This window comes from Anser cygnoides, chromosome 32 (assembly GCF_040182565.1).
Source record: "Anser cygnoides isolate HZ-2024a breed goose chromosome 32, Taihu_goose_T2T_genome, whole genome shotgun sequence".
In the NCBI taxonomy this organism is placed as follows: domain Eukaryota; kingdom Metazoa; phylum Chordata; class Aves; order Anseriformes; family Anatidae; genus Anser; species Anser cygnoides.
This window is the reverse complement of record NC_089904.1, coordinates 2,439,467-2,466,587: the sequence shown is the minus strand read 5'-3', so window position 1 is coordinate 2,466,587 and position 27,121 is coordinate 2,439,467. Positions and strand designations below refer to the sequence as shown.

General features: G+C 61.9%; 2 protein-coding genes and 1 long non-coding RNA gene across 6 annotated transcripts in view; 2 read left to right on the top strand and 1 right to left on the bottom strand.

Moving 5' to 3' along the window:
- VDR (vitamin D receptor) overlaps positions 1-21,298 on the top strand; it is a 36,996-nt gene extending 15,698 nt beyond the window's left edge. For 2 of the 3 annotated variants that reach the window (XM_066985524.1, XM_048056000.2), the window contains 9 exons: positions 2,537-2,608; positions 3,975-4,125; positions 9,579-9,709; positions 17,153-17,337; positions 17,523-17,646; positions 18,130-18,301; positions 18,804-18,955; positions 19,580-19,696; positions 19,833-21,298. In XM_066985524.1, coding sequence (XP_066841625.1) covers positions 2,545-2,608; positions 3,975-4,125; positions 9,579-9,709; positions 17,153-17,337; positions 17,523-17,646; positions 18,130-18,301; positions 18,804-18,955; positions 19,580-19,696; positions 19,833-20,092 — 1,356 coding nt within the window. In that variant the 5' untranslated portion in view covers positions 2,537-2,544 and the 3' untranslated portion in view covers positions 20,093-21,298. Of the gene's footprint in view, positions 1-2,536; positions 2,609-3,730; positions 3,885-3,974; positions 4,126-9,578; positions 9,710-17,152; positions 17,338-17,522; positions 17,647-18,129; positions 18,302-18,803; positions 18,956-19,579; positions 19,697-19,832 lie in introns of those variants that run through there. The other variant, XM_048056002.2, reaches the window with a different exon arrangement.
- LOC136788026 (uncharacterized) lies at positions 18,444-19,936 on the bottom strand. The gene is made up of 2 exons (XR_010827040.1): positions 19,809-19,936; positions 18,444-19,352 (listed from the first exon to the last, which is right to left on the bottom strand). It is a non-coding gene; the product is annotated as an uncharacterized lncRNA (long non-coding RNA).
- A 1,134-nt stretch (positions 21,299-22,432) lies between the features above and the next one.
- Positions 22,433-25,951, top strand: MYG1 (MYG1 exonuclease). 2 transcript variants are annotated; one of them, XM_066985532.1, is made up of 7 exons: positions 22,433-22,625; positions 23,550-23,662; positions 23,749-23,908; positions 24,055-24,204; positions 24,282-24,404; positions 25,198-25,379; positions 25,499-25,951. In XM_066985532.1, the coding sequence occupies exons 1-7, from the start codon at positions 22,452-22,454 to the stop codon at positions 25,683-25,685; spliced, it is 1,089 nt and encodes a 362-aa protein (XP_066841633.1). In that variant the 5' UTR covers positions 22,433-22,451; the 3' UTR covers positions 25,686-25,951. The 2 variants fall into 2 exon arrangements, with proteins under 2 accessions (XP_066841633.1, XP_066841634.1); XM_066985533.1 differs by having other exon boundaries at positions 22,440-22,583.
- The last annotated feature ends 1,170 nt before the right edge of the window (positions 25,952-27,121 follow it).

The following is a 27,121-nucleotide window of genomic DNA, read 5'->3' as shown; positions in this document are numbered from 1 at the left end:
AGGCTTTTTCTCTCCTGGGAGTTGATGTCAAAATGCGTTCCTGGCCCTGCGCATCGGGAAAGCGGGGGGCATCTGAAGCCAAGCCCGCCGAGCCGGGGTTTGTGCAGCAGCTGTCCGAGCCGGCTTTGTGCTAGCCTTTGCTCCGGCCTCTGCTGGTGCCAGGAGGGGAACGTGCTGTCGGGAGGCAGCGTCTCAGCACCGCGGTGCTGGGGAGGAAGCAGACGCTGAGAGCGGGTGAGTAAGGCTTTCAGCGGGAGCCGTCATCCTCCGGAGCCTTCTCCCTTCTGCCAAGCCTTGAAGAGCCGCGAGCGCGGGTTTTGCAACGGCAAGCTGGCAGGAGAAAAAGGAAAGTGATAAAGCACGAGAAAACGCTTCAGCATAAACGCTTCCTACCGGAGTCTGAGCGGTTACCGGGGGGACTCAGACGTAAATACGGGCTTAAAAGCAGAGAATCCTTCCTCCCTTGGGCTCAGCGGCAGGTACAACTTCCCGCACCCGGTTCTTGTTCAAGTTCCCTCTCTACCCTCTGCCTGTTGTCCCAGCCTATGGCCAACAGGTTGCGGGTTTGGTGGCTATTATGGCTCGATGGCTATTATGCCCATCCTCAGGATGACTTTACCCCGGTTTGAAGGAAATTGGGCGCACCTAGGGAATGTCAGCCCCCTCCCCAGGATGCTCCCAGGTGTCCTGCTCCCACCAGGTTTGTTCCCCAGCTCTCCTGCTGCTCTCCCCGAGCACGGCTGCTGACCTCCTGCCCCATGCCTGCGCTCTCAGCGTCCCCCCGGCTGTCTCAGCCCGGGTACGCGGGATCTGTCGCAGCCCTGGCCGAAATAACAGCTGCTGGCAGCGCTTTGCACAGAGCTGGCTGATTGAGCTGCGCTCTTCTCCCCCCTCGATGTGTCTCCAGCAGGTGAGCATTTCCCAGGTGCTCAAACCCCGGGCACGGCAGCTTCTGTGCTGCTCCTTTCCCCGAGTGTCATCTGGCAGCATCCCGGCGGGGCGCTGCGACTGAGTGCGACCACACAGCCTTCCCCGCCGGCATCTTGGGGCTGTTCGAGCTGCTACAACTCTGTACAAACCAGAGGAAAAAAAAAAAATAGGGGTCACTGGAAATCAAGTCTCCTGACCTGTTTGTGGAGCCTTGGGTTTGAGGCGGTGCAAAACCTTAAATTTAACAAAGCAGGGCTGCTCTGCTTGCGGCTGCAAGCCAGCTCACCGAAACTTTGCTGCGACTGCTGCAAAACTAGCCTGACTTTTTGGGTGCCCGGTGGGGAGAGGTCAGCGCTTTTAAAAACAAATTATTTTGCTTTTTTTTTTCCAAGAGGTGAAGGCTAAATGTCACGTTTGATGAATGAACGACCTTTCGTGGGGGTGGAGGGAAACTCCTGCGCGCGCTCCACCCCGCCTGCCGACGTCACGTCCATGATGGGGCTGAGTAAGGTTTTCCAAGAAGTCTGCGACGGCAGCTCGACGCCGCGCCATCATCCCTGCGGGAATTGCGGCCGGCGCGGGCTTGCTGCTCCCTAACGAGCAGCGGTGAGCAAATCACCTCCTGCTTCTTCACGGAGAGCTGGCAGAGCGCGAGAGGCGCGACGAGGGCGGTGGGAGACCTCTCCTAGGCTGCCACCAGCGCCTGCTTTCCCCATCCCGGGGGTGTCAGCGCCCCTCTGCGTGGTCCTGGGAAGGGGGGCAGAGCAGGAGCAGCACGAGGTGCTGGAGGAGCACAGGTGCCGTGGTGTCTGGTGGATGCTTCGGGTGTCTGCACACCCGGGAGCGAGCTCTGGGGTCTCCGCAGGGGGGTCTTATGGCACTGTCATCACTTCGGGCTGTGAGGTTGTGTTGGGAGCAGTGTGGTGACCCCCAAGGATAAACCACCCAGCTCCCCTGCTCCCCAAGACAGGGGGAAGCTTAAGGAAGGCGAAGCACCTTAAAACCTCGTTCTTATCTCTGAAAACCTTTTTCCTATCCCTATTTTAAGACCGTGTTAGCCCAGCGCTGGTGTGGTGCTTCCGTCTGCAAGCTGAAAGAACAAAGTGACGTGAGGAGGGAGCAAAACCTCCGAAACCTCCCCATCCTCGGCTCTCAGCGCCGCAGTGATCCCATTGACTTTGAAGATGCATGCTCTGCTGCGCGAGGACCCGCGTTTATAGCAGCCATCCAGCTCCGCTTTGCGCCATCCCCCGCGAGCCGGCGGGTCGCACGCCACTGAGCGCCTGACAGGCTGAATTGTGAAATTTAAATTTATAGGAAAATATTACCGAGGTGAAGGGAACGAGCCGTGCGGCTCTCGCTGCCTTTTCCTTCCCGTGCCCTTGTGCTTTCTCTCTCTCGCCGCGTTCCCCGGGCTCCCCCAGCAACGTGCCGGAGCGTTGCGACATCTCCTCCCGGATCCGCGGTGGGAACCCGGCGCGTGGTGCCCGGTGGGGCCGGCTGCCTCCGGGTCACCCCACGCCTCTCGGGGTGCGAGCTGTGGTCGGCCTGCCCCGGCTCGTCGACCTCGGAGCTGTCTCAGACTGTCCTGTCCGTGTCGTTGCAGGTGGGTCCATGTCCCAGCTCCAGAGCTCCTGGGAAGCGCACCGGCAGGACATGGCTTATCTCCCAGACCCAGGTAAATGCCAGCCCTCCTCGGGCTCCTGTCCCTTTCCGTACAGGACCCCTAGCTAAAGGAGCCTCGGTCATGCTAAATTTCAAGCGAGGTACGCGAGAAACCAAGAACTGAGAGCTGCTGCAGCTGCTTTGGGACCCAGGGGTCCCCAGGTGCTCTGGGGGCATCTCCCTCGTGCGTTGCCAGCTGCGGTTTGGGGCTTCGTGGGCAACCTCTGCAGGGCTCTGTCCCCAGCAGCGGGTCGAGAGGAGTCCAGGCTCCTCTGGCATCGAGCACCAGCAGTCTGGCAGACGTACGGTGGGGTTTAAATTGCTCTTGAGGGTTGGGCTCTTGTCGTTCTGTTTTTTTTTTTTTTTCTGAACTCGCTTTTGTTCCAGACTCGTTGTCTGCAGTCACCGAGTGACTGATGATGTTTTGTACAGGACAATGCATCAGCTGAAAGCCTTCTGAGAGCAGACTAGGCCTAGACAGCAGCTATCTGCAGCACCTCTTGAGAATATACATAAATAAAACTTTAAAAAAAAAAAAAAAAAAAAACAGGAAAAAAGCTCGCTTGAAGCTCTCGAATCAACTTGAAAATCTCTCATCCTGAGATGCACAAATGGAATAATGCGTCCTGTGCGTGGGGACACGGGGGCACAGGAGCTGAGCTGCGGGGTGGTGCCGTCTGGAGACACGGGCTGTGGGGTCCTTACCGAGACCTGGCACCGTGGAAGCTCCTAACCTTTATTTTCTTGCTTTTAGATATTTCGTCTTTGTAACAGCAGATAGACTTGTGCTGGTGGATATCATGAGCCAGGGAAAGCCTATTAAAAGCTCCCTTTTAATATTTATTTCAGTTACGTTGCACATGCTCTGCGCTAGGAGCACTGTTTCCTTCCTCCCTTGTTTACGTCCCTGCTGAGGATTTTTTTTTTTTAAACAACGTTCAGTTGACTTGCGTTTGGGATTTTTCTCACTTACGGGAGCTGGCATGAGTGTGCTGGTGTCGCTTCCTGTCTGTGCACAAGGGAAATTCTGCTCTAGCTGGCAGGCGGTGTGACCTCTTTCCCTGTGGTTTTGCAGCTCTGGTTTGGGTGAATTTGGGTCCTTTCAAGGTTTTTTTCTCGACAACAAACACAAAGGAGTGGGGAGAAAAAAAAAAGATCAGGGTTTGGGGTGGGCTGTAGGACCCTTCCCATTTAAGAACAGATAAATGTGAGCACGTTCTGCAGTGTGCTTAAGGCTGGGAGCATGGGCAGGGGGGATTGGAAGCTTTTCTCATCGGATCACCTTGAATGTAAGGAGGCATCCTTTACTTGCACCTAATTAGCTTTTTGTGAAGCTGTGACAGCTGGAAATAAATACCTGCCTTCCTCTGCTCCCCCAGACATGGAGACCGTGGCTGCCAGCACGTCGCTTCCCGACCCAGCCGGCGAGTTCGACAGGAACGTGCCCCGAATCTGTGGGGTCTGTGGGGACAGAGCCACGGGCTTTCACTTCAACGCCATGACCTGCGAAGGCTGCAAGGGCTTCTTCAGGTGAGCGAATCTCTGGGGAGAAAGGAGGCTTACCCTGCCGTCCTCGAGCTTTGAGGAGAAGGTGACGTGGTCCTTGGGGTGCTGCCTGGCTGTGGCTCGTTACCTGCAGCCCTACAGCGCTGGGCTGCGGGCGGCTCTGCCGGCCCTGTGCCCGCGTTGCAACCAGCTGATATGCCTGCAGACCTCGACAACGGAGAGGCCCCAAAGCACTTCCCTTTTTGTGGCTTGCCATGGCGATCCACTGCTGCAGAATAATTTTCCCCATAACCACCTCTCTGGGAGCCTTGCAGACCTCCACGTGCTGCGTGGACAGGAGCATAAAAGCCCCTGGCACACTATGGGTTGGGAAAAAACACACCTGAAATGAGCGGTTTTTGAAAACTAGGCTGGTTTGCTGGGCACAAGCTTGTCTTTAAAGCAGCCTGTCTGCTCAGAAGCTCTGCGCGCTTCTGTAGTGGGAGATGCGCGGGGAAACCTGCCCGCTGCTGGAGGTGGCACCGAGCTGCTCCCCAGCTCGAGCAGCCTTTCCCTCCCCGCTCCTGGAGCCTAAAGCAGCTGTAGGCTGGACGTGCAGCTCTTCTGAGGCTTTTTTCCGCTGCCAGGTGGGAGTCTTGAGCAGTCTCTGGCTTGTCCCAAACCAAAAACATCTCAGAGCTGTGGGGGCCGCAGGCTTGTGGATGTTTGTTAGCGGCTCGTGTGTCTGCAGCGACGGTGCTGAGCCATTCACGTGGGAGTTCAGGTCGCTTGCACCAAGTGAGAGAATGACTAAGTGCTGGTGAGACCGAGTAAGATAATGACTGGCGTGGGACTGGCTGGGAAAAGCCTTGCTCAAGTATTTTGCACTGTAATGAGATGGCAGCAGCAGGTGGCTGGGGGATTGCAAAGAGCAGAGCTCGAGGCTTTGCACGCCGAGCAGGGCTCTTACATCAAGCAGAGCCCGGGCTTTCACAGCAAAATCGTGACTCCTCCTCGTGCAGGAATTTCGGGGCTAGATGGGGGTTTTTCACATACCACAGGCTTGCAGCCGGCCTGAACCCTGGCCAACTTGAGCAACAACATTTTCCTCAATCGCTGCTGCTGCTAAATGACGAGCTCTTCTCTCAGGTGCCCTCCTCCGTGCTCTGATTTGGGGTCCCCAACCTTCCCCGTCCCCCGTGTGCCTGTGGTGGCCGCTGAAGTGGCTCTCGACCCCTGAAATGACTGGTGCTGCTCGACAAACCCTTAACTGGGTGCGACGAGGCTCCAGTGCTGCTGCATTTCCCCTTTCTCTATTATCTCACTGGTGTAACCATGTACGACGTACGATTGTGACAGTATTTCTGAACAGACGTTTTAATGAGGTGAGAAGCTCCCCTCTTCAGCTAGCCCTTCATGCCCCATATAAGGCCTTTATTTTCAATTTGAGGCTCATTCTATGTTTTTTAATCAACCTTCCCAGACACGCTGTCCCCATGCTAGGTCTCGGTGTGTTCCCTCTTGCTGAAACAAGCTTGTTTACCAGCCGTTTTCAACCCTTGAGTTAATTAATGCTTGCTGCTGCCACAAAATCCAAGCGCTTTCTGCCTGAGAAGGCTGCAGCGGGGGAGCCTGGACCCCTACAACTCCCCCAGAAAAGCTAAGGATCCCTTCGCAAGCACCTCGTGCTTTGTAACAACAGCTTGCGCTTACGTGCAATTAAAAAAAAAAAAAATCAGCTTGTTTTCCCTGAGCAGGTTTTTGGAGGATGGCTGCCCAGGTGCCAGTTCCTGGTGGCTGTTCCCTGGGGGTCAGCCTTGCACTGGAAGGAGCTAAAAGAGGGCGAGCGGCTGGGAGCATCGAGCTGCAGCAGCACAAGCTGAGGGTGAAGGACCTCCGGGTCGCTCTCATCTGCCTCGGGGGCCGTACCCGTGTGTGATTTCCCAGCATTAATCCAGCGTGAAATCACCCAGGAGGGTCCTGGGTTTAATGGCTCTATAAAAGGCATTAGGAATTTACGGGCACCTCTGGGTGCTCAGACGTGCACGTAACCCGCGGCACAAACAGGCACGAGCCAACCTTTGGCCGCTTGCTTCAAAGTCCACTGTTTATTAATGATGCCAACGGCAACAGTGGCCTTTTATTGAGCTCTGCTGTTTGCTCAGGGGCTCTCATAATGCGGCCAAACCCCGGTGATTTGTTCTGCTGTGACTTGGCTGAAGCATCCACGGCTCCTCTGGTTTCTTCAGTAGTCCCGGGCTCCCCCAGCGCCCTGACCCTGGGTGTTAATAGCAGAGCTGCTTGGAAAGGCTCCGGGTGTTTCAAAACCTAGCAGCTCCCCACCCATCCTGTCTGCATCACTGCATCTCCCACTCCTATAATCCTCCCCAATTGTTCTTTGCGCTGTTCTACATGACGCTGTTTTGCTGGCTTTATTTTTGTATTTTAAAATAAATCCGTCCTTTCTTGCGTGCTTCCCTGGGGCCATGAGGTGTTTAGCTTAAAACACTCGGTCCCCTTGTGTTGGCTTCCTGCACCTACGTGGCTGTTGCTGGAGGGGAGGCAGCCTGGGAGCCTGGTCTGTGATTTTTAAGTATGGGGGGAGGAAAGGATGCTGAGATCCAGGTGACACAGAGGCCAGGAGTGATCCCGGACCCTGGAGAATGGGGCTGAGCACCCAGCAGGAGGCGTGCACCTGCCCAAGGTGATGCCCGGGCTGCCTGTGGAAGGGGTGGAAAGCAAGCAGAAGACACCAAGCACCAATCTTGCTCCTTGGCTCGCTTCAAAGGGCTGCTCCTAATATCTTTCCCTAGCAAGAATGTGCCAGGGGGTCTCCAAAGACATTTTGGGGGCAAGGGGCAGTTGTCTGATCATCTCCCAGGAGCGGAGGATGGAGCAGTCGGGATCTGGGGGAGAAAATATGAGTAGTGCCCTAGAGCCACCGCTCTGCTCCAGGCCTTGGCTGTTGGTGGTTGGCTTCCCCGGGGGGCTGTGAAGGAGCATGAGGAAGGAATAGGGAATTATCCGATCCCAAGCAGTTTGGCCATGCCCTGCTTCTCAGGGAACGGTGCTTCTGCCGCAGGCTTGGTGCCAAAAAGACCCCCGGTGTGGTCCCCAGCCTGCTCCTGGGGCTGATGAGAAGGACGCGGTGCTCAGAAGGCGGCTGTGGGGTTTGATTATGAGTAGGGAGAGCTGTGTGCATCAAAATTTCATCTTGCAAACAAAAATTCAGAGGCTCCCTTTGATGATCGGTCCTGTTGGGTGCAGCCGAAGCAGGAGGGCTCCGTGTCCCCGCGAGGTGGGCGTCCTGCGAGCGATGGGTGCCCCCCCGTGCTTTGCAGTGCTTGATGCTCCTTGTTTGCAGGCAGCGAGTGGTGATGTTGGAGGACACCCGTGGAAACACCGTCCCCTTTCCCCACCACCTCTGCTTACAGGCCTCGGAGCTCCTTGCTGGGCAGAGCCCAGCTCCCTCGCCGCTGGCTGTGTTTGCTCCCGCCCGCAGGCTGCGTTTGCGCAGGGAGGGATCTCGTTATTTTTAACATTCGGCAGCCTGCCTGGGACGTGGATCTAAATGAGCCTTGAAATGGCCGGTTCTGGGGCTTTACAAAAATACACCGGAGCAGGACACTGTGTGCTCGCGCTCCTCCGCACCGCTGATGCAAGGCCGGGCGCTTTGGAGCCACGAGCCGCCGACCCCTAGGGCAGAGAAGCGGCTGCTCAGAAACCCTCTATTGTGCCCAGCCGCCCTGGATTTGGATAAGCTGCAATTTTCATACCAAAACCATAATGTTGGTTTGCACACAGGACATCTTTCCCTGCCCCAGGGCCTCGTCTTTCTCTTGTTTGTGCCCTCCACAGCCTTGCCCTGGGCTGTAGGGGAGAAGATGCTGCTCCAGATACTCAAAATACCCGAGTTGTTCACCGAAACTGGGAGATTCCAGCGTGCTCTGTTCCAAATCCTGCTTCGCCCCTGGCTTGGGAAGCATTTGTCCCTGTTCCTGGGAAAGCAAAGGTGCCGCTGGCCTTGGTGAAAGGGGAAAACCCAGAGAAACATGATTAAAACTGAGAGCCGGCTGCTGGGCGAAACGCGAATTTCAAGCTGAGCACCGCTGCGTGAGGCAGGTTGTGGAGGCTCTGCCATCAGCCTTGCCTGCGTTCGTTTTCCTAAATGCATTTATTCATCCGTTAGGTGAAGGGAGAGCAAAGCCTCGTTGTTTACATCTCCCTTTTTAAAGCAGCCTCTAATTGCACGCTGCATGCAGCCCAGGAACGTATATTTATACCCTATACGTGCAGCCTTGGCGCTGTTCCTGGGCTGGAGCTCCGTCTGCCCTTGCCTCTCTGCCTTCTCCTGGGGTCATCTGCACAGGGAGCTCGGGGTCATGCGCCACCCTTTTGATACCACGAGGGAATTTTATCACGGCTCCTCTTCGCAGAGGATGTTCCCTCCAGGCTCTGAAATGCAGCGCCAGCTCGGGGGCGGCCGGGTTTGGTTTCTTGCTGTCGTACCCGAGCTGCATCTCAGCACGCTGCGCTCTCCCAAGGGCTTTTCTGCTGCGTTTGCCCCTCTGAGCATCCTCGCTTTGACTTTCCAGCCCGGAGGCGCCCCGGGCTTGGTTTCCCTCCATCTTCACTTCACAGCGGCGTGCGTGGAAATGCTTGCAGATAAAGATAAGCTTTGCTCACCGATGGGAGGCCGTTGAGTAACTTTCTCCAAAGCCAAGATGTGGCATCTCCGAAACCGCCCTGAATGGACGAGCTCAGCTATGCCTGCAATGTGTCATTAGTGGATGTCGCGCTGCATGGCTGCGCAGGAAGGCGAGTTTTTTCGCTGGGAGCTGTGGCTTTGACCCTTTGTACTTGGAAGATTTACAGGCCTGATTGTAGCAGCGGATTAACGTGGCACGATGTGGTTTTGGTGGAGAAGAGGTTACTATGTTAAGCGTTGTTTCTCTTGTATCCTGCAGTGAGATTTTTCTCGTGCACACGCAAACACGCACTCCAGCCAGTTATTCCAGCAAAGCCGGGCTTTAAAGGCTGGTAAATGTTTAATGACGCTGCTTTGGTACATGCTGGCCTGCCCTCTGCTTTTCTTTTGTTGCTGGTGGCTCGGGTGGGGGGTTTTCTACAATCCTTCCACCTCCTTCTTTCCAGCTTCAAGGTAAGTTTGAAACCAGCAAGCTGTTAAGCGGTGCTCGAACCCCCAAGCGGTGTCCTTTTAAGAAGGCACCCTTCCCGTGCCGTGCCATAGTGACTGGACCTCGGAGATCAAACCCGTAGATGTGTGCGACCAGGTGCAGCCTTCCGAGCTTGGTCCTTGCCGGAGACCGGCTGCGCTGCACGGCGTCAGGTCAGCGCCGTTTCTGACGCGCCCTTGGGGGTTTTTCTCCAGCTATTTGGGGAGCTGGGTTTGTGATGCATCTCCCCCCCCTCGGATGTCCGGAGTGGCCTTTTGTGCGTTGAAAACTGAGTTGGGTGTTTTCTCTGCTCCTCTCCAGGCGAAGCATGAAGAGGAAGGCGATGTTCACGTGTCCGTTCAACGGCGACTGCAAAATCACCAAGGACAACCGGCGGCACTGCCAGGCCTGCCGGCTGAAGCGCTGCGTGGACATCGGCATGATGAAGGAGTGTGAGTATGCAGCCGGGCGTCCCGTGGGGAAGGGCCCTGCCTTGCTCTCCGATGTCCTTTTCCTTCTCAATCAACGCACGGCACAGGAGGAAAGCGCGCGAGCGTAAAGCTGTAAAAGCTCTGTAAGGAGAGGATGCAAAGGGCAGGGGACGTGGTGGGTAATGATTGAGAGGAGCTCATTTAATGATTGAGGCCGTTCCCGTGGCTGTCAGCCGCGTGGGGAGCTGCCTGTGCCAGAGCCAGGCTGTCTCTGCGGGCTGCTGGAGGGCAGCCCCACGGGGAGCGCATCCGGGGCTGTCGCTGATTAACTCACGGCCTTGCCCGTGCAAAGCCATCGGCCTGGCGCAGCACGAGCTCCTCGCCCTGTCCCGGCAGGCAGGGAGAACCAAACGGGCTTCCCCGTATGGCTGGTTTGCCATTTGGTGGCGATTCAACGTGGAATTGACAGACTTTTTGCTCTGCAAAACCTCTCGGGCCTTTTTTTTGGGCCCTTGTTCTTGCAACGTGAGCCCGGCCACCTGGCCACGTGCACGGCGGAGACTTAAGCAAATAGCAGAGGGAGGCAAAGTAGTTTTTAACCCAGTCCAAACAGACTAATGTTGTCCAAATATTTATTTTCTTCAACGATATTTTTAGATAAGCAGCTTTTAGAAATAAAAGCTGTTTGACACACTTCCTCCTACGCGCTTTCCCCGTCTTAAGTCTTTGGGAGAAGGCAGGCGCTCGCGTAGCGTTCAAACCAAAATAACAGCCCTCTGCTAGGAGACTCTGCAAACAGGACATCGTGTCCCGTGATTGATGGACCTGAAGATTTGGAACCAGCTTGGAAAATTGGAGTGCTGCTGGTGTCCTTACGCGACAAGCAGAGAGCAAACAGCGCCTGACGTCACGGCGCGCCGCCGAAACGCAGGTCTGGCTCCTCCGGCAAAGCAGAACTTGCAGGGGTTTGCAGGAGAAAATGCCTAAATTTCCAGGTGTCGCAAAGATCGAGCAGATCCCCAGGAATGGAAGGTCCCTGGGTCTCCTTTTAAACTGGCAGCAATGCCCTGGGGAGAGGTGGAGGGGCAAAGAGCAGGTAGCGTGCCACAGGAACCTTTCTCGTGTGTGAGTACAGGGATGGGTGAGCCCACGGTAGCTCAGACCGCGTCCTGCATTTTGCCCCGCAGAAACAGCCACAACCCTCGGTTTAACGGCTGGACAGGAGCGAAGAGCCAGCCCATCTCCGTAGCTGACCAAGCAGCCTGAAAAATGCTCTGCGCAAAGCGTGGTCTTGGCGTTTTGCTGCTTTGGCATCTATGGTTGCAGCTTTTCTTGGTTGGAGCAGCGCCGTTCGGTGCCTTCTGCACCAAAAACCAGCTCGGAGGCCTCCTGGGATGTCCCCAGGGTGGTCAGAGACCCGGCTCCTCTGATGGTGCTTCTTGTACCGATGTTATCTCGTAATCACGACGCGCGGAGAGAATGCGCCGCGTTATTGAAAAGCAGAGCGCTGCCATGCCCCAGTGCACAAAGCTGCCTGCTGGAAGCTTACGGCTCCGGTTGCTGCGGCTCATTTGGTGTGGCCGTTGCTAACGAGGGAAACGTGTTGACTTGTACCAGTTAATTAGCTGGGAAGGGCTGGAAAATTCAGCGTCCGCAGCGCGCCCAGGCCGGGGCCCGGGACCTGCCTGCTCTCGGCAGGAGTTAACTTGTAAGCGACCCCCTTAGCAAATTGTTACTGAATTAATGAAACCTAACCAAGGAGCCTAAAAATAACCTTCCTGCGGACTTTGGTGCTGGTTAAACGAGTGGGAACAAGGTGTGCTGCTGTTATTTATAGGTCGCATCAGGGATCTTTAAACTCTGGACGGGAGATCATGTCTTCCCCCGGCTGTCATTGGTGGCGATGAGGAGAGCCACGGGCAAGGACAGGCAGGATTTGCTCCGCTGCCGATGGGTCCGAAGCAGAAATAAGAGCGAGATGGGGGTAAAGAGGAGGAGGAATAGGGCAGATGTCGACATGCCTTGTGCTTGCGTTAATTTGAGGTCTGGCGCAGGCAGCCCCATCTCCTTCCCGAGTCCTGGGGTGCTTGGACCTAAAAGCCAGGCTGTGTTTTGACGTCGTCCTCAGCCACGTTTGCAGGGATGTCGCCAGCGGGCTCGATGCTGCGGTGACGGGCTGGAGGAGCCGGCGCTCAGAGAAGCGCGACGAGGCGAAGGGAATCTGGCGTGTCGAAATTCACGGGGAGCGAAAGACTCCCCGGGGAGGGGACGAGGTGGAGGCTGGAGGGCAGCAGGAACACGCTGAGCCCGGCGAGCGTGTGGGAGCAGCGAGGGTCAGGGCCGGGCTGGGGGCAGCAGCAGCCGTCGGGCTGATCCCCGGCCCCGCCGCAACGCCTGCGGTTCAACCCCGAGCTCTCTGCAGCCAGCGTTAGCAAATATTTGTGGTTTTCCACCCGTCTTATCTGCGTGGGGTAAAGCACAGGGCAAGCTTACAGCGGCAGGCGATCAGCGGAGGCAAAACCCACCTCGCAGCCCAGGCGAGAAGCCACGGTGGTGGGAGATGTGCTCAGGGGCTGCTTCTCTTTGGATGGGGCAGATGAGGACAGGTTTCCACCCCGGGGTTACCGCCGCCTGCCCTGCCTGCTAGCCCCTGATTTCTCCTAGGATAAAGCAGCACGAAGGGTCCTATTGCCTGGGTGGCGAGAAAATGCTTAAGTTGTCCCTTTTGTCCTCCAAAATTGCCTTTTGCCAGCTGCCTGGCACTCGGGAAGGGACATCCATCCCTCCAGGGACCTGGGTGTCGCAGCCGCCCGTAACCTACAGGCGATTCACCTCTCTTGGTGTCTCTGCCCTGTTTTCCCCTGGCTTTTATCAGCTCTCCGATGTTTATAGCGTGTGCACGCGGGGACAGGGGACAGGCTTCCCCTCGGCTGCCCCCGTGCCTGCACGGCCTAAAGGTGTTGCTGCAAAGCAGGGAGATAAATAACACGTCGCCGCAGCAGCCTCGTGGCGCTGTATTGGTCCTCTCCCCGCTGTGTTATTGCCGGGGAATTTTTTGTGCTTGTCTCGGTGCCCGTCAGCTGGGATCAGGGAGTCTCCTTGGGAGGGTCCCAGCTGCGCTCAGTGTGTCCTGGGGCTGTTTGTCCGTCTGCAGCCGGGTCCTCAGACGTCGGTGATCCCCGTCCCCGATGTCACAGCAAGGTCTGGTTTGCCTGGGGTCTGCACCCCGCGGGGCTGCTCCCTCCACTTTCCCCTTTTCCAGGGAGAAGGCTTGCGGTTGTAGTCACAAGCAGGTGATGCTCAGCTTTCTCACCGCGAGGCCCAGTTTATGATCTCAGCGCTGAAAATCCCCTAAAGGGAGGAGAATAAAAAGTCATCCTCCGGGAGCCAGGGAGAGAGGAGGAGAAGCTGGAAAGAGAAAGGGGAATTTCCCGACTCCGTGGGACCATGGGCGAGGGCCGTGGGTGCACCAGGAGGGAGATGCTGCCTGCAGCCCTCCTCCGCTTCCCCGAACAGACGGCGGGACTCGAAACCGAGCAGCGTCCCCAGTGCCCCAAAGGTGGAATTTTTCTTATTCCCTTATTCCCCACCCCGGCAGCCCTTGTGCAACGCCGGCCGCCGGGCCCCGTGCTGACGCCGGAGGCTGGCCGAGAGGCAAAGCGGGAGCACGAGAGGGAAGGAGGAGCGGCGGCCGGCCGGGAAAACGGCACCCGGCGGCGTCTCGGCTTCGGGGGCTGGCTGGGGGGCGTCTGCTCCCCGGGGGCTCGAAGTGCCCGCTGGAAGCGGCCGGCGTCCCCTGTAATTAGGGCAGGCTGGGATGTTGGCGGGGGCCGAGCAGATGGAGAGCCCTCTCTGCAATCTGTAACGGCATCGCTTTGGTTAGCCGCGGCTCGGCTGCGTCGGGGGGACACGACCTGCTCGGCGGGGGGCAGCCGGAGCTGGGGGCCCTGCAGCCGCTGGGGCTGCTGCGCTTGGCTCCGAGAGCCGCGATTTAAAGCCCCGCTGCTTGCTCATCGCTTTGTTTTCTGTTTCAAGCTTTCCTCCCCTCCAGTTCCCGTGCAAACCCACGTGCCGTAGGAGGTGTGTGCTTCCCGGCCAGCCCATGGCATCCCGTTACCCCCCCACTGCAGTTTGTGCTCCCATCGTACTGAGTTTTGGCCGTGTCACCGCTCGTCCTGTCCCGTCCCCGCTGGCTGATAACACCCCCAGGGGTTTGGCGGCCGCTCAAACCACCCCGTCTCCCGCTGACGAAGGTGCTCAGGGCTCAGCGGTGGGAGCTGGGATTTGGGGGACGTCGGGGGGCACCGGTTTGGGAGAGGCAGCGGGGCTGAATTCGGCTTTGCTGCGAAGGTGAACCGGTGCAGAGCGATCCTGGGCACCCTTGGCAGCTGAGCAGGGTCTCAGCACCCTGCGGGGCTGCTCGGGGAGGATTCCTGCCCTCGATGCTTGCGCCTCATCCCCCTGATGTTAAACACGGAAGCGCTGCTGCTTCCGCTGCTCAGCCCTCGTCTGGCTGCAAGCCACTGCTGCTGCAAGGGGCATTTCTGCTTCTCGCTGTCCCGCCGAGACCCCGAATGCCACCCCGCTCTGAGAGCCATGCCAGGCAGGCTGTCACAGGGCGAGGGAAAAGCCCCGTGGCTTTTTGCACCCCTGGGGCCGGACGAGTGTCCCCGTGCCCAGCTGGGGCAGGCAGAAGCGCCCGCCGTGCAAGCTCAGATGAAATGCTTGAACGACATCCAGCGAGCGCGCTTCGTGCCTGATGTTTGCCAAACTTCATCTTTGGCTGCTGTTCAGCTGCCCCTTCCCTCACCCGACGGGCCGAGTCCCTGCTTTGGCTGTGTCCTCGCCCGGCCGCCGCATCCCCCTGCGCTCGGTAACCCCAGCACAACCCCTGGTGTCGGCTGTGGCTTTCCCTGCTGTCCTTGTGGTGTCTGCAGAGAGGTCCCGCGTCTGTCCAGCAGCGATGGGCAGATGTTATCTCAGCCTCCGCGTGGGCTTGGGGTCAGGGCAGCCCACAAGCGCCCTGCTCGTGCCAGGAGCCTGGGGCTGGATGCCTCCGGCTCGGCGCTGGGGAAGGGATCGGACCTGGGGCGACCTTTAGGGGAAGGTGCAGGCAGGCAGGGGCATGCGGGGCCGCATCCGTCCTCCTGAGCACACAAATGAGATGCTAATCCTTTTTCCCAGGAACTTTGTAGAGCCAGCAAGCCGCTCCCGCGCTGACATCCTCACCCGTGTGCTGCTAACGCTTCTCCCTCCCCAAAGCAAGGCGTGCTCGGGGTTTGCTGCTCCCCGGCGTCACCTGGAACGATTTCCCCAGCCGTGCCGGGACGTTTCCCAATCCCTTGATGCTGGGCTCTGTCGCGGCTTGCACCAGCACCGCCGTGTCAGTGCGCTGGCTCGCGCCGCCCTCGCTCGCAAGGCAGGCTGGAAGGGACTCGCAACCCCACTTTGTCTGATTTTTCAATTTGCCTGCAGGCCTTCCTTTGGGTTTTAGTCTCCCGTGGGCTCCGGCAAGTCCTATCAGAGCATTAAACACCCAAACAGGGACCTGCTGCCAGCTGGGGTTTCGGCCCCTCTCCGTCAGCATCGCTGGCGGTTTTGCAGTGGGTTCAGAGCCCCCAGCGTGGTCGGCCAAACCTCGATGCAACCAAAACCCTGGGATGGACGGGAATTGGTGCTTCGTTGTGCAGACCCTGTACGGAGAAATCCGTACAGGATTCTGTACAGGGAAATCCATACAGAATCCATACAGGGAAATCCTTAGGGGACAGGACCAGGGAGCACGAACCTCGCCGGCGTTCGTTCCCCTGCGGAAGCGATGCTCTGGGAGATGCTCTTGCTTTTCAGAAGCTCCCACCAGAGCGAGAAATGCTGCTGCCTCGGCGTTTCTCCCAGCAGGCACTGGAAACAAATCCATTCTGCCAGCCCTTTACAAGCAAAGGTTTCCTGCGTCAAGCGCTTAAATAGGGCTGATTGCAACAGGGTCATACCGAAGCCCCGGTCACCCTGTAATTGCTCGTGAAGGAGGCAGCGTGAGCTCCTGCTCTGACGGGCCAGGCAGCCAGGTTTTGCTGCCCCGTCCTCGTCCTCCCCTCCCAATTCCTCCTCCTCCGTTTTGGGTGCCGGGGTGAGCGTGGGAGACCCAGGTGGGACCCAATCTCGGCTCTGTCCTCACCCCCAGCCCCACGAGGCGCTCTCCCCTGCCCTCCCCTTCCTCTGTCAAGGATTTTCCCTCGCTGCACGCAGCACCCGGATGGATCCAACGTTTTTCCAATCGCAGCTGGGACGGGAGGTGGCGAGCTCCCAGATTCCCTCCCAGCAGCCGGGCTGTCCCCTGCAGCGCTGACCGTACCGCGCCGGTCACGGGAGCGACCTTTTGGCCCGAGCCTCCCAGACCTTTAAATCCCCTCGGAGGTTGGGCGAGTTCGAAAATGTATTGGAAAAACGCCGTCGGCTAAACGCAGCAGAAGGAAGGGGCCGGGAACTGCAAACGGCTCCTTGCAGCCTCCAGCCCCGCCGCCTTCCCCGACCCCTCCTTCCGAATTCCACCCCAGCTCGCCCCACGCCACGTCTCCGCGGAGGGCAGAAAGCCTCCCGTCATCAGATAAGGTGCTTGGTTTGTTTTTTTGCTAATGACCGGGTGTAAGGCTAATAGCGTCTCCGCCAAGGGGCATCGCTATTTTTAGGACCCGCGGGTTGGGAGCATTAAGTCCCCGGTGGGACTCGGTGTGAGGACGGGTGGTTGCGACCCCCACGGGATGATTGTGGCTCTCTGTTGTTTCTCTGACCCTCTGGGGGTATTCAGGTCTTTAAGCTCCTCGTAAAGGCGACTTTGGAGCCCAAATTGCCTTGGGGGGGTGCTCCCATCCCTAAGTAAATGGGAGAAGCTTGGCGTAGTGCCTTCGGTTCCCTTGGCTGCTGACGAAGGCTGCCCCCCGTAATATAAACAATATGTGGGTTTATTTATACCTCCCTTTGGCTTAAAAATACTCGTGATGTTGCCGAAGCGCTGCCGGACACCCAGACTGACTGCTGCAGCGTGGTAGCCCGGTGGATGCTGCGCGGTGCCGCCGCATCGGGCTCCCTCTGTTGTCAGCAGCCGAAAGCGGCGCAGGAGCCGGCTGAACCCACTGGCCCGCGTCTTGCAGGACCAAGATTTCTTCCACCCGAAAGCACAGAGCAAACAGGAGGGCTGCACTCGAGCAAGCGCGTGGCAGCGCTGCCGCGACCTCGCCGCACCCGGTCCTCGCCTAGAAGCACCCGAGCGGGCTGGAAACGGCGCCGGTCTCGTAGCAGGGAGCCGTGACCGGGCAGGCGAGGGCAGGAGCAGGACGGGGTGACGCGGGTTCAGCGGCGGATTAGCGACGTGGCAGGGATGCTGCTGGCCGCAGCGGTCCTGGGCTGCTTCAGTCTCGTTTTCCCGGCACCTGTTTGTAACGCTCCCCTTCCGTCCCATCCCTGCAGTCATCCTGACGGACGAGGAGGTCCAGAGGAAGCGCGAGATGATACTGAAGCGCAAGGAGGAGGAGGCGCTGAAGGAGAGCCTGAAGCCCAAGCTCTCGGAGGAGCAGCAGAAAGTCATCGACATCCTCCTGGAGGCCCACCACAAGACCTACGACCCCACGTACTCCGACTTCACCAAGTTTCGGGTAGGTGAGGGGAGCGCCAGCCCCGATTCCCCTGCACAGCACCAGCAGCCCCAAGCGGTTCCCACCAACGGCACCTGACCGGTTTCATCCCGTGATCTCTCCTTGGTCATTAAAAAAGTCCCGGTGCAAAAATCTCGATGCTGCAGGCGAGCCCCGTTCCTCACGTCCCGCGCTCTCTCTTCCAGCCCCCGGTGAGAACCAGGTCCAGCAGCAGGGTGGCGGCGCGGTCCTCCTCCATGCTCACCCAGGACTTCTCCTCGGAGGACTCCACCGACGCCTTCGGCTCCGACGCCTTCAGCACGTTCCCCGGTACCGCTCTCACCTCCCCGTGGGGGCTCGGGGTGCCCGTGTGCTACTGGGGGTGGAAGGGGAACGGGTATTTCGAAGTCTGGCCAAGGGTAAAACGCTTGTCTTGCTTCTCCTGGGAAACACGTTTATCTCAAAGAGCCTCCCGGGGGTGTTCAGAGGGCTTTTTGTGAGCTGAAAGCATTAAGTGCTCGGCTGGATCGTGGCCCTCTGTGCGCCTCGTCCCTCCGGGGTAAGGGGAGCGCGAGGGCGAGCGCTGGGCTGCGTCGCTGCTTTGACTTGCTCGCAGCACGGGAAAGGCGTTGAAGGTCCCCCTGCAGGAGTCCCGCAGCTGGCGTGCGACCAGATTGCTCTCCCGGCCCCACTCCTCACGCCCCGCGCTCTCAACCCAGCACAAAGAGCCCCTGGCAGGACGGACACCGCTCCTGCTTCGGGCTGGCGCCGCTCCCTGTGCCCGTGACATCTCCGTCCTCTGACCCCCTCCAGAGTCCGTGGAGCCCCCGATGTTTTCAAACCTGGTCCTGTCCGAGGAGAACGACGAGAGCTCCTCCATGAACATCGAGTTCTCCCACCTCTCCATGCTCCCGCACTTGGCCGACCTGGTCAGCTACAGCATCCAGAAGGTGATCGGCTTTGCCAAAATGATCCCGGGATTCAGGTGAGGTTTTTTGTTCCCAGACCCGGCGTCTGTGGCGGTTTTCTGCCCTCAGGAATTCCGTCCCACTCATTTTTCTCTGTCTCATCTCCAGGGCTCTGTCCCCTTCCCAGCTCTGTTCCTACCTTCGTGTTTTCTTTCTCTCCTCCTTCCTGGGGTTAATCCTTTTCTATCTTTAGCCAGATTCACCCGAGCCGTGTGAGCAAAACGCTTGAGCTTCCGAGAAAGATGCTCAAGGCTCTGCGAGCGGTGCCCCTCCTGGTTTGGGGGGGACCTCAGATCCCCTTTAACCCCAGCCCAGTGAGAGTCAGGCTGGTGCCTGGGGCGCTGGGTGCTGCCCCTCATTAAATGTCGCTGCAGAAACACCCGCTGCTTAATTACCCAGAAATTTGGGGTGAGGGAGAAGCCGGGGTGCCCCCGGCAAGGAGCTGGGGTTACCACCAGGACCCGGGTGCGTGCCGCTGGTCGCGGCCAGCTCTCACCTCGCCCTCCTGCTGCCGTGCAGGGATCTGACCGCGGAGGACCAGATCGCCCTGCTGAAATCCAGCGCCATCGAGGTGATCATGCTGCGCTCAAACCAGTCCTTCACCCTCGAGGACATGTCGTGGACCTGCGGCAGCGCTGACTTCAAGTACAAAGTCAGCGACGTCACCCAGGGTGAGCGCGCTGCCGGGCCTCCTCCTGCTTGCTGCAGGCCAGGAGACGTCACCTGGGGGCCAGCGGGGGGGACAGGGGGTGCAGATGCTGCATATGGACTTTAAATCTCTGCCTGCGCTTGGAAGAGCCTTAGAGTAACGCGGGGATGCCGGGATCCTTGGTGCAAGGGCAGAGATCCCAAAGCAAGGTCCCAAGGAAAGCAGGCAGAGCGCTGGGAGCAGGCACAGGGAGCTGGGAGCTGAGGGCAGGAGCGAGAGCTGCTCGCGGGGTGCTCGGGGCGCCTGGTGGGGTGTGTGACGTTCCCGCAGGACGTGGGGCATCCGGAGGTGATACGGAGATGATACGCCTGTGGGCTGATTGTCTTTGTGGCTTTCAAAATAACCCGCTCCCTGATCTCCTGCCGAGGAGAAAAGTGCAATCAGAAAAAGAAAAAAAAAAGAAAAAAAAGAAAACAAACAAACAAACAAACAAACAATGTTTGAAGCTGCGTCAGAAGTCCTCTTCCACCGTCCTGCTCCCTTTGCTGTGCTGAAGGAGGAGCTGCAGAGCTCCCCGCTCGTCCCCCAGCTGCCAGAGCCGGGCTCTGGCCCTGGGGCTCCGTGCTAACGGCTCCTCTCTCCCCAGCCGGCCACAGCATGGACCTGCTCGAGCCGCTCGTGAAATTCCAGGTCGGCTTGAAGAAGCTGAACCTTCACGAAGAAGAGCACGTGCTGCTGATGGCCATCTGCATCCTGTCCCCAGGTAGGACGGCGCTCCAGCTCCCAGCTCCCCAAACCTGCCGGGTTTGGGCCGCATCAATGCCCCCCACCCCACCCAAAAAAAAAAAACAAAACGCCCCCCATCCCCTCCTCACCCTTCATCGTCGGCGTTTCCCTAGATCGCCCCGGCGTGCAGGACACCTCGCTGGTGGAGGCCATCCAGGATCGCCTCTCGGACATCCTGCAGACCTACATCCGCTGCCGGCACCCGCCGCCCGGCAGCCGCCTGCTCTACGCCAAGATGATCCAGAAGCTGGCCGACCTGCGCAGCCTCAACGAGGAGCACTCCAAGCAGTACCGCTGCCTCTCCTTCCAGCCCGAGCACAGCATGCAGCTCACGCCGCTGGTGCTCGAGGTCTTCGGCAACGAGATCTCCTGACTCCCAGCGCCGCGGGCCGGGGCGCCCACGACTAAAGGGATAAGTCAGCCTGGCTTCCCCGGGGAGCCCGGGCACGAGGTCGGACACGGAGGGTTTGGTTTCACACTACTGCAGCTCCTGCTTTGGCTCATCCACGGCGGCCGAGGTTTGCTCGCTGCAGAGCGGTCACGGACCAAAATCTGCGCGTTTTTTCCCCCCCCACCACCACCTCCACCGGCGGCTTTTCCGCTCGCGTGCCCCCCGCGAGAGCTGACTTATCCCTTTCTGGATGTTTTTTGAGGCTAGGCCGCCTCGCACCACTTCTTTCTGACCTGAGAAGTCGGGCTGCTTGGGAGGAGAAGCTGGGGGTTTTGCACAGCCGTGGCGCCGGGGAGCTGCTGGCGCCAGCTCCTGCTCCCCTCCGGGACCCGAGGGACCCCCCGCGCTCGCCCCGCTTCCCGCAGGGCGACGCCGACGGGACGGCACACCCCAAATCTCCGCGGGGAAACGCTGCGGCCGTGCTAAAAGCACTCCTCCGAGAGGCAAAATGGGGGAGAAAAACCGCGTCTGGGAGCAGCCGGCCGAGCTGCGATGCGCGTTCCTAACACTACTGCCTGCCCGGGGGGGGAGCGGAGCTGCTGGGGGGGGGCCTCCTGCAGCCCCCCCCCCCCCCCCCCCCCCCCCCCCGGCCCATGTCACCCCCTCTGCTGCAGCTCGTGGCGGGGCCGGGCTCTCCGACCACCCGCGGGCTAACGAGGCATCGCCTTAACGATGGAGGTGGGGGCTCGGAGGGGGCACGCTGAGGTTTCCCGTGCACCTGTACTGGGACTTCTGAGGCTGCCCGGGGCACCCCGTCCCCTGCTGTCCCCCCCCCCTGCCGGGGTGGCCCTTCGGGTGGGGACAGCGGGAGGGCAGCTCGGGGACCCCGGAGGCCCCCGAAACACGGAGCAGAGGCGGAGGAGAGCAGGGGGAGCCTCGGTCCCAGCGGGCCCCTCAGCACCGAGACCCCGCCACGGCCGCCCCTCCGCGGGACACCGGGGCCTGGCCCCCAGGGACAGCGGTGCCACCGGCGCGGGGACGGGCGGCCGTGCACTTTAGGGGGGGGGGGGGGGGGGGACAGGGACACGACATCGGGTCGGTTGCTGCAGCCGCCGCCGCCGCCACGTGCTGCCGCCACGTGCTGCTCTGTGCAAATAAATATCGCTTGGGAACGGCGCCCGGGCTGGTTTTTGGGGCTGTCTGTCTCTGTCTGTCCGTCCGTCTGTCCGTGCAGCACCGTTCCCGTCTGTCTGTCTGGGTTTGTGTCAGCGTGGGGCTGCTGGAGGCGTCCGTGTGTCCGGCCGGGCTCTCTGTGTGCCCACCCGTGCGCAGGCGTGGCTGTCCGTGTGTCCGTCTGTCCCCGTGTCCTTCCATGTCCCCGAGTCCCCATAGCTCCCATGTCCCCCATTCTCCGTCCTTGTGTGTCCTTGTGCCCCATGCTCCCCATGTCCCCCCCATGTCCCCCCGTGTCCCCGCCATGTCCCAGTGTCTGTGCCCCCCATGGTCCCCCCATGTCCCAGTGTCTGTGCCCCCCATGGTCCCCCCATGTCCCAGTGTCCGTGTCCCCCATGTCCCCCCTGTGTCCCCATGGTCATTTTGTGTCCATGCCCCTCACACATCCCCCCATGTCCCCGTGTCTGTGTCCCATGCTCCCCATATCCCCCCCATGTCCCCCCGTGTCCCCCCCATGTCCCAGTGTCAGTGCCCCCCATGTCCCCGTGTCCATTCTCCCTGTGTCCGTGCCCCCATGCTCACGTCCCCCCCTCGTGTCCCAGTGTCCGTGTCCCATGGGGTCCCCCCATGTCCGTTCTCCCCATGTCTGTGATCCCTGTGTCCCCCAATGTCCCCCCATGCCCCCCGTATCCCCCCCATGTCCCCCCCAATGTCCCCGTGTCCCCCAATGTCCCCCCATGTCCCCAATGTCCCCCCACGTCCCCCCTTATCCCTCCATGTCCCCCCCGTGACCCCCCATGTCCCCCCCTGTCCCCCCGTGCCCCCCCATATCCCCCCCTCCCCCCCCGCGGCTCTGCGCACGCGCAGTAGCAGGAGGCGGGAGCCCCCCCCACCACCACCACTTGACGCATGCGCGGGGCGGCAGGGCGGGGGGACTCGGGGCGCGGCTCGGCGCATGCGCAGAGCAGCCGGGCGTCGCTGGGGGTGGGGGCGTGACCGCGGGCGAGGCCGGCGCATGCGCAGTTAGAAAGGGCGAGGGCGAGGAGGGGGCAGGCTGGGCGGGGCTCAGGTGGGCGGGAGAAGGCGCGTGCGCAGTCAGCGAGGCGGTGTCGCGCGTGCGCAATCGGGGGAGGGGGGGGAACCGGGGCCGGGCCGCGCACGCGCAGTGATGCGCCGCGCCGCGCGGGCTTTTCCCGTCATGGCGGCCGCCGGTACCGGGAGCGGGGCCGGGCCCAAGCGGCCTCGGCCCGGCCCCGCGCCGCGCATCGGCACCCACGACGGCACCTTCCACTGCGACGAGGTGCTGGCGTGCTGCCTGCTGCGCCTGCTGCCCCAGTACCGGGTACGGCCCGGCCCGGCCCCCGCCCGGGCCCCGTGAGGGAACCGGGGCCGCCCCCGCCCGCCCGGGCCCAGCCGGTGTCGCCGTTTGGGCCCCGGCCCCCTGTGGGGACCGCGGTCGTAGCGCGGGGCCGCCCTGGGGTCTCCCCGGGGACCCCTCGGGGGTCGTGGGGACACCTGGGGGCCACCCTCGGGGTCTTTGGGGCCGCCCTGGGGTCCCCCAGCCCCCCCCCCCCTTGGTGTCCTGGGGGCCTCCCTGGGGTCCCCTGCTTGGGACCCCCCTTCGTGTCCTTGGGACCACCCCGGGGCCACCCTGGGGCTCCTAGTGTCCCCTCAGTGCCCTTGGTCCCACTGGGAGGCCACCCTGGGGTTCCCCTTCCCCCCCTCAGTGTCCTTGAGACCACCTGGGGGCCACCCTTGGGTCCCCTGTTCCCCCTCGGTGTCTTTGGGACCACCCCGTCCCCCCCTCAGTGTCCTTGGACCCACCCGGGGGCCACCCTGGGGTCCCCTGCCCCCCCTTGGTGTCCTTGGTTCTACCTGGGGGCGATCCTTGGGGTCCCTTGTCCCCCCTTTGGTTTCCTTGGGGCCACCCTGGGGTCCCCCATCCCACCTCAGTGTGCATGGTCCCACTTGGGGGCCACCCAGGGGTCCCCGGTCTTCCCTTAGGGTCTCTGGGTTCACCAGGGGTTACGTTCAGGGTCTCTGATGTCACCTGGCGGCCCCCCTGGGGTCCCCCGTCCCCACTCGGTGTCCTTGGTCCCACCTGGGGGCCACCCTGGGGTCCCCCCTCCATGTCCTTGGGACCACCCTGGGGTCCCCAGCTTCACCCAGGGGCTGCAATCGGGGTCTCCGATCTCACCTGGTGGCCACCCTGGGGTCCCCACTCCCCCCGGAGTTCCCCCCTGAGCCTCACCCCGTGCCCCCGCAGGACGCGGAGGTGGTGCGCACCCGGGACCCCGAGCTCCTGGCCGAGTGCGACGTGGTGGTGGACGTGGGGGGCGAGTACGACCCCGAGAGGCACCGCTACGACCACCACCAGAGGTGAGCCCCCCCCTGCCCCCCCCCAACGCTGGGCTCCCCAGTTACGGGGGGCGGGGCCCTTGGGGCTGAGCCCGCCGCCCTCGCAGGTCCTTCGCCCAGTCCATGCACAGCCTCCAGCCCAGCAAGCCCTGGACCACGAAGCTGAGCAGCGCCGGCTTGGTTTACTGCCACTTCGGCACCCAAATCCTCGCCAACCTCCTGGGGCAGCCGGAGGACGGCCCCGCGGTGACGGCGCTCTACGATAAGGTACGTGGCGGGGGCTCCCGCCCGCCAGCTTTCCCCGCGGCTTCCCCTTCAGGGGTGACCCCGTAAAAGAGGGGGCCGCTTCCTCCCAGCACCAGGTGGGGCTGACCCCCCCGCCCCCCGTCCGTCCCCCCCCACCTCGTCCCCAGCTCTACGAGAATTTCGTGGAGGAGATCGACGCCATCGACAACGGCGTGGCGCAGGCGGACGGGGAGCCCCGCTACGCCCTCACCACCCACCTCAGCGCCCGCGTGGGCCGCCTGAACCCCCGCTGGAACGACCCCGACCAGGACACCGAGGTGGGGGCGGGGGGTGGGGACACGGGGACGCGTTCCTCGGGGCCACTGCTGACCCCCCCCCCCCTCTGCGTCCCCAGGCGGGGTTCAGGCGGGCGCTGGAGCTGGTCGGGGGCGAGTTCCTGGACAGGCTGGACTACTACCACCGCGCCTGGCTGCCCGCGCGGGCGCTTGTGGAGGAGGCCGTCCGGCGGCGCTTTGAGGTGCTCCTGGGGCTGGTTTGGGGGGGGGGGGGAGGACAGGGGGGGCAGAATGGTGGGGCTGAGCCCCGGGGCCGCGGGAGGCCACGTGCCCTTGCTGTGAGCCTCCCCGCACAGCCCCGTAGCCGGGGGGCATGGCCCTGCGCCCCATATCCCTGCATCCCCTGCGCCCCATATCCCTGCGCCCTCTGCACCCCATAGCCCTGCACGCCCTGCAGCCCATATTCCTGTGTCCCATAGCCCTGCACCCCACATCCCTGCATCCCATGCACCCAATATCCTTGCACCCCATAGTCCTGAGCCCCCTGCACCCCATAGCCCTGCACCCCATATCCCTGAGTTCCCTGCACCCCGTATCCCTGCGCCTCTTGCACCCTATATCCCCGTGCCCCATATCCCTGCGCCCCATAGCCCTGCGCCTCTTGCACCCCATATCCCTGCGCCCCATATCCCTGCACCCCCTGCACCCCATATCCCTGCGCCCCCTGCGCCCCGTTTCCACGCACGTGACCCCCCAGCACCCCACTATCTGCTCGCACCCACCCCGTACACCCTCGTATCCATGACCGTGCACCTCCCCGTGCCCCAACACCGCTCCCTGCGCACCCCAAAATTCCCCTCTATGTTTCCCCCCCCCCCCACGACTGTGCCGGGGCAGGGGGGGCAGCTCTGCCCTCCGGGTGGAGGGAGGGAAACCGAGGCACGCAGCGGTGCTGGAGGGGGGGGCGCGTGGGCAGAACCCCCTCCAACCCCCCTCCCGGTGCCGTGGCGCCGTCACGCCGTGGTCCCCCTGCAGGTGGACGCGAGCGGGGTGGTGCTGGAGCTCCCGCGGGGCGGCTGCCCCTGGAAGGAGCACCTCTTCGGCCTGGAGAAGGAGCTGGCTCTGCCCGAGCCCCTGCTGCTGGTGCTGTTCCCCGACCGCGGCGGGCAGTGGCGGGTGCAGAGCGTCCCGGCGGGGCCGCACACCTTCGAGAGCCGGTGAGCCCCGTGCCGCGGCGTGCCCCGCGCGGCCCCGTGCCAGGAGGGGACGGGATTTCACCCCGCAATTGCCCTTTTTTTTTTAATTTTTTTTTTTCCTCCCCCCCCCCCCCGTGCAGCCTTCCCCTCCCTGAGCCGTGGCGGGGGATCCGCGACGAGGCGCTGTCGCAGCTCGCCGGCGTCCCCGGCTGCGTCTTCGTGCACGCCAGCGGCTTCATCGGCGGCAACCGCACGCGGGACGGGGCGCTGGAGATGGCCCGCAGGACGCTGGCGCTGCAGCGAGGGGCAGGAGAGCAAAGTGGATGAGTTCCCCGGCGGGGGGAACCCCAAAAAGAACCGCCCCCCGCCCCCCCAGGACTGCCGCGGGGGCAGAGCGGGGTCACAGCCGGACGCTGAAGCAGCGGCGCTGGGGTTTTACTGGTCCCAGTTGCAGCGTTGGATTGGTGCGGGTGCAGAGACCTGAGCGAGAGGATTTTGGGATCCGGCGCTCTGAAGCTTGCCCCCGTTCCTGTTCCGCACCTGCTGCCCACGGGTCCCCAGCCCCAACACCAGTAAAAACCAGTGCGGTCCCATTGCCGTTGCTGCCCTGGCAGCTGGGGGGTGATGGTGGGCACCCCAGGGAGCGGGGGGGGGCACAGTGGGGCTGGGAATCGGGGCGCAGAAATGGGTGAAGGCGTCAAACCCCCCCCCCCCCCCGTGTCCCCCCATCCCATCTGGAGCTGGGAGGGGAGCCCAGGCGTCACCGGCCAGCTGTCCTTGGGGGGGGGACACACACGGGGGCCCCCCCCTGCTCCCAGCACGGCTCCGGGACGATGCGGGGGGCAGCCTGGCTGCTCCTGCTGGCTCTGGGGCTGCCCTGCTGCCCCCGCCGCCCGCTGGGGGGGCCCCGGGGGCCGCCCCCCTCCGGGGGCCGCAACGAGACGGTGACAGGGAGCCGGCGGGCGCGGGCGCCGGACGCGGCGGCGCTGGCGGCCGTGGGCGGGTGGCTCGGTGCCCTCCTCGCCTGCGTGGGCCGGTTCGTGCGGAGGAACCGCGCCGAGACCCGGCTGCACCTCGAGTACCTCCGGGCGCTGCCCTGCGAGCGGCCGAGCCCCGAGGAAGAGGAGGAGGAGGAAGAGGAGACGCTCAGCACCGTCCTCTGACGCGCCGTGGGCAGGAGGCGGCAGCGGCGGCTGAAAATTGGGCTGAAAACTCGGGCCCCAGCGGCCGGAGCGGGTTCGTACCCCATTTTTTTATGCCCTGGCCTCCTGCTGCCCCTGCTGTCCCGGCACGGCCCCGGCTGGGAGCTGGCTGCTGCCCTCCTGCCCCCGGGGTGGAGGGGATTGGGGGGGGGAAACAGGGTCCCTGCCCCACTTTGGGGGGTCCTGGGGGCGGTTGCAGAGCTGGGGGGGAGCAGGGCCCTCCCCGCCACATCCTGCCCCCCCCCCCTCCAGGCTTTAGGAGGGCGATTACAGTGTAATCCCAGGGATTAACCGAGTGTAATCCCGAGCTTCGCCACGCTGCCCCTCACAGCTAATCCCTCCTCCAGGCCCATCTGCTCCCCAAGAAAGCTTCCGCGCTGGCCGGGCTCACGTGGGCCAGCACGAGCCCCCCCACCGGGACCCCCCTCACAGCCCCCAGGCTGAGCCGAATGGGCGCAGGAGCCAAAATTTTGGGTTTAAGTGAGCTGCCGAGCCTTTGTTTCACTTCAGGTGGTTCCTTACACCCTCGGGGCGAAGCCCAACAGCTGCGTTTTGGGGCAA

Excerpts from the sequence above, each read along its gene's own strand:
- MYG1 (XM_066985532.1), top strand. The coding sequence starts at position 22,452 with ATGCGCCGCGCCGCGCGGGCTTTTCCCGTCATGGCGGCCGCCGGTACC. Across the intron at positions 24,205-24,281 it reads ACCCCGACCAGGACACCGAG|GCGGGGTTCAGGCGGGCGCT; the intron begins GTGGGGGCGGGG and ends CTGCGTCCCCAG. Across the intron at positions 24,405-25,197 it reads CCGTCCGGCGGCGCTTTGAG|GTGGACGCGAGCGGGGTGGT; the intron begins GTGCTCCTGGGG and ends GTCCCCCTGCAG.